Below are 5,282 nucleotides of genomic sequence, written 5' to 3'. Positions count from 1 at the left end.
TTTGTATATTTCTGAAATGATTCAAAAGAAAGAGGGGCAGTGGCAGAATACACAAAAATGTTACAGAAAAAAGAGGCTGTTGGAAAATGTCAGCTTTCTGCTTGGGTACTCTGAGCCTAATTTAAAAAGACCACATTTTGCAAAAAGTGGCATTTTAGCTGTCTTGAGTATATGCAGGGAAACTAAATGGCAAAGGTAGGGGGAGCATAGCATTTCAGGCAGGTGAGGCAGCTATCATAAAGACAGAAGATGGACTGTCATGTGGAGAAAGGCAAATAATGCAGTGTAGTTAGATTGTACAATGCAGGGGTTGAAGTAAAGTGTAAGAATGCAAATTGGGAAGATTTTTACTTTTTTGAATGATTTTATGTTGATATCTTTTGTTTTTACATGACCTGAATTTCTTCTATTATCTCCTCCCCCGTACAAAGCCCTGTCTCATATAAAAGAATACATTTTTACACATGTATTATGCCACAAAGGTGGTCATTAAGAAAAGGAAAGATTTTATATACACTAAAATAATTATAGCACCACTTTTTTTATAGCAAAGAACTGTGAAAAAAAGCAAATACCCAGTGCTTGAGGACTAGATAAAGTTGTGTTACAGGAACAAAAAAAGACTTATTGCTATGTTATAAGGAAGAACAACTGTGTGTAATACTGGAACATAGAAAAAAAAATGACATGATCTGATATAGAACGATGAAAGCAGATCCAAGGAAAAAATATACAGAATGACTTAACAATGTAAAATGGACAATGGCCTCACAAATCACTAAAAAATGAATGTTGGAAGATTCCAACAAACAATCTTGGACTCAAAAAGAACAATGAGAAGACATTTCTCCCTAAACTTTTGCAGAGGTGTGAATTCCATGTTTGTGGAACATTGCAATTATTTTTTCAGATCTTTGCAATCAACAACAAAATTCACAAATCAAACCCATCAAAACAAAAATATAATTATTCTAAAGCCCACTCATTGGCATCCCTTATTCATAGTCGTTTTATATGTAGAATATTTAATGATTAAAAGCAGAGAAGGGTGGATTTTTCTCTGCATTCCCTCAAACCTAAACCAGTGCCTGAAACTTAGTATGTTCTCAATAAAACTTTTTTTTAAAATATATTTTATTTGATCATTTCCAAGCATTATTCGTTAAAGACATAGATCATTTTCTTTTCCTCCCTCCCACCCCCCATAGCCGACGCGTAAGTCCACTGGGCATTAGATGTTTTCTTGATTTGAACCCATTGCTTTGTTGATAGTATTTGCATTAGAGTGTTCATTTAGAGTCTATCCTCTGTCATGTCCCCTCAACCTCTGTATTCAGGCAGTTGCTTTTTCTCGGTGTTTCCACTCCCATAGTTTATCCTTTGCTTATGAATGGTGTTTTTTTTCTCCTGGATCCCTGCAAGTTGTTCAGGGACATTCCACCGCCACTAATGGAGAAGTCCATTACGTTCGATTATACCACAGTGTATTAGTCTCTGTGTGCAATGTTCTCCTGGTTCTGCTCCTCTCACTCTGCATCACTTCCTGGAGGTTGTTCCAGTCTCCATGGAACTCCTCCACTTTATTATTCCTTTTAGCACAATAGTATTCCATCACCAACATATACCACAGTTTGTTCAGCCATTCCCCAATTGATGGGCATCCCCTCGTTTTCCAGTTTTGGGCCACTACAAAGAGCGCAGCTATGAATATTTTTGTACAAGTCTTTTTGTCCATTATCTCTTTGGGGTACAAATAAATCTTGTATGAAGTTGCATTCATGAAAAAAGGTGTTTCCTACTCATCAGTTTTCTCAGGGCTCCTTTTACTTCATTGTTCCTCAGACTGTAGATGAGAGGGTTCAACATGGGGATCATTACAATGTAAAAAACAGACACCACTTTATTATCATCTGTTGAATACCTGGATTTAGGCATCACATAAATAAATGTAAGGGTGCCATAGAAGAGAGTGACTGCTGTGAGGTGGGAGGTGCAAGTGGAGAAAGCTTTGGATCTCCCATCAATGGGGCTAATCTTCAGGACAGAGAAGAGAATATATACATAAGAGATTATGATAATTAACACTGTGATCAGAATTACTGACCCAGTAGATGCAGCAGGAAGAATTTCAGGAAGATCATGCTGGTAGGAGAAAAGTTCTAAAACTGGTACAACAGGAAAAATGATTAATCTTATTGGGTCCATAGAAAGATTGATTCAATAAGCAACCACTAGCAATCCAAGTATTCATACAACCACCTAGGTAAGAAGAAATAACTAGCAAAGGACAGGTGATTGAAAACATGTTGGTGGAGTAGAGTAGGGGGATACAAATGGCCACATACTGATCATAAGCCATCACAGCCAGCAGGAAGCACTCAACTGTCCCAAAGGTGCATCCACAAAGCAATTGGGCCACACAGCCTCCCAGAGGGATGGTGCATTTGTCCTTAAGGAAGTTCTTGAGCATAACAGATGTGACAGAGGAGGAATATGCAGCATCTACAAAAGCCAAGTGGCTGAGGAATAGATACATTGGAGTGTGAAGTTTTGAGCTTTTCTGGATTAATATTATTATGATAAAGTTACCAACTAGTGTGACAGCATATATACCTAGAAGTATCACAAAAAGGATGACATGAAGAGTTGGATCATCTGTTAATCCCAAAATAATGAATTCATTCACAGCAGTGCAGTTATTGCCAGACATCTGTCTTGGAAAGAGTGCCTATTAGACAGAAGAAAAAAAGATTAAAACAGAATATAGGACTAAGATTTGGAAAATGCTATTGATACTTTCAGAAAACAATCACTGATCATTTCTTACATTCCCATCCTACTCTCATCTTCCCATACTTTACTCCTATAACTTTGGCAGGGTGCTTACAAGCAAAACAGAGGTGAATAAATTTATTTCCATCAAATTTTTCCCTGTTCATCAACATTAATATATGATTTGCTAATTTTCACCATAGGAAAAGGTCTGTACGTATGAGAATAGTTTACTCCCATCAAAGGAACTTTTCTTAAATATATGCAAGATTTTATGTATATAAATGTTTTTCTGCCTAGTCAACACCATTATAAATCCTTTCCAAAAAAAAAAAAAAGAGTCTGCTTTGTGATACCTGCCATCTAAAAGAACATCTTTCCACAAATGAAAATGTTATCTACCTTATGCTACTTGACTCTGAGGTGAGTCCTTGTTTCTAAGGTAATCCTTGGTTTCTAATTTCACAAAAGAGATAGAATGAGGAATCTGGATTCTAAATTCTCATTTTATTTTGTTCCTAGAATTTAGTCATCCTGCAAAGGCCCACCATTAGCTGAGTTGTAGCTAAAATGGAAGACTATGGGAATTTTCCCATGGGAAACTCTACTCTTTTATAGGAAAACACTTGCTCAACCTGCTATAACTATATCTTGTTTCCTTATTGCTTCCTTTCAACCTGAGAATAGTTGCCCAAACAGTGCTATGGAAAAGTAGTGACAAGTTATTGTGCCATAAGAAGTAATGGATATGACTTCTGTGGAGTAATATGAAAATACTTTTATTAGGTTATACAGAGTGAACTCAGTAGAACTTGAAGAATAATTTGCGTGAGGACCACATTAATCATAAGAAGGAAAACAACTTTGAAAGATCCCAGAGCTAGTAGTGGCAAATCATGTCTTCAAAATACTAATTAAGAAACATTTATCTTTCACTTCTTAGAAGAAGGATACACAATGAAACATACATTCTCATACATGATTACTCTACTTGTGTTCCTATACTATACTTATCTCTTACAATGGAGAGCTTGCACTGTGAGTGTGGAGAAATAGCTAAATAGGTAGTGATAGATATGGAGGAGAGAAATAACAGCAACTAAATATTTTCAAAATGAGAAAAAAAGAAAATATAACTCTACCTTTGCATTTTCATATTTCTTTTAAGACCAAACTCTTCAAAAGTTTACATTTATTGATGCTTGTTAAGTTCCAAATAAAAGAAATTTTCTTAAATATTATTTTTTCCCAGAACATTTTTGCTATTCCCAACTCTAAACTCATTTTCCTTCTCTTCTAAGACCGGAAAGAAAGGATATAAAGTATTAAGATACCATTCAGATTAGAAAGAATCTGATTATGACACTCATTTGTGGGTCTATACTCAATTTTTTTCTTTGTGACCATAAGAATAAAGGATGACTTAAGTAAACAAAAATTTGTAATGTTGAGGCAGTTTTTCAATACTTCTAATTTAATACTTGCCTCTCAAGAGAGGACTTTGCATCCTACATTTCTGACCAAAAAAAAAAAAAAAGGCTGACTCTGTGGGATCTCTTTCCTTTCCTCTTCTTTAATATAAAATTCCTCAATTTCCTTCCCAATTATCTTCAATACATTTTACAAAAAGAAATAGTTCTTTTCAAAAGAGCCAACCCCTTTATTTGTTCCAATGATATCATTCTTCCTATTTCGGTCCTAAGCTTTCCACTGAAAAAGTCTCCTTAATATATTTTATCTATGTGGTTCTTCCTTTTTTCACTGCAAATGGACACAGTTCTGGCAAATATTTTAATCACTTTCATTTGATCCTGACAACCTTTCAAGTTACCTCACTGTATCACTTCCTTCCCAATCAGTTATGGGAGAAGGGGGATCAATTTTTATTAATTATACTTCCTCTATTCCTACTCACTTGTTAACCCATTCTTCTGAATCCATCACTTCACTGGAAATATACTATAAATTTTAAAAAGATCTAAGTATATTTATAGCAAAACTAAGAATAGCACAGTATCTAGTAATGAAGAAAATAACTTAAGACTCCAATTTATAATCTTTGCATAGTAGCTCTATATTTAATTTGGGGTTCTTAGCTTTAGGGATATAAACCTTTGAGTACCTTAACACCAAATGTAGCCTACATCATTAAAATGCAATTTGAAATCTGCTGGGGTTAAGAAAATTACAAACACATGAATGAATTGTGTGACTTCTCAAAATTCTCAAGAACCTTCATTTATTTTGTTCTTTGTCTATGTTTATCCAGGATTTTTGAAAAGTAAAAAAAAAAACAAGATTAAAAAACAACATAGTCAAACTAGAATGATCTGCCATGGAAGTTCTCAGAAATTATTGTGGAATCAACATGTAAGAGGAGTTGTAGTTTGGGGGACAGTGTTCACTAGGTATGAAAATCGACTTCATTACTTCACCAGATCCATTTTGATCATGGCATAACCCAAACTTAGCACACTAAGACTGAAGGACCATCTATGAAACTCAACTTA

General features: G+C 34.9%; 1 protein-coding gene across 1 annotated transcript; it reads right to left on the bottom strand.

Annotated features, from left to right (window-relative positions):
• Nucleotides 1–1,076: 1,076 nt before the first annotated feature.
• LOC100027994 (olfactory receptor 508-like) lies at nt 1,077–3,411 on the bottom strand. The gene is given in 2 exon segments (XM_056802224.1): nt 1,077–2,173; nt 2,175–3,411. Coding segments are annotated over 2 exon segments (933 nt in total). The 5' UTR covers nt 2,711–3,411; the 3' UTR covers nt 1,077–1,776.
• Between the last annotated feature and the right edge of the window lie 1,871 nt (nt 3,412–5,282).

Source organism: Monodelphis domestica, chromosome 6, assembly GCF_027887165.1.
Source record: "Monodelphis domestica isolate mMonDom1 chromosome 6, mMonDom1.pri, whole genome shotgun sequence".
In the NCBI taxonomy this organism is placed as follows: Eukaryota; Metazoa; Chordata; class Mammalia; order Didelphimorphia; family Didelphidae; genus Monodelphis; species Monodelphis domestica.
The sequence above is the reverse complement of the archived record's forward strand: the minus strand, read 5'-3'. Positions and strand labels throughout refer to the sequence as shown.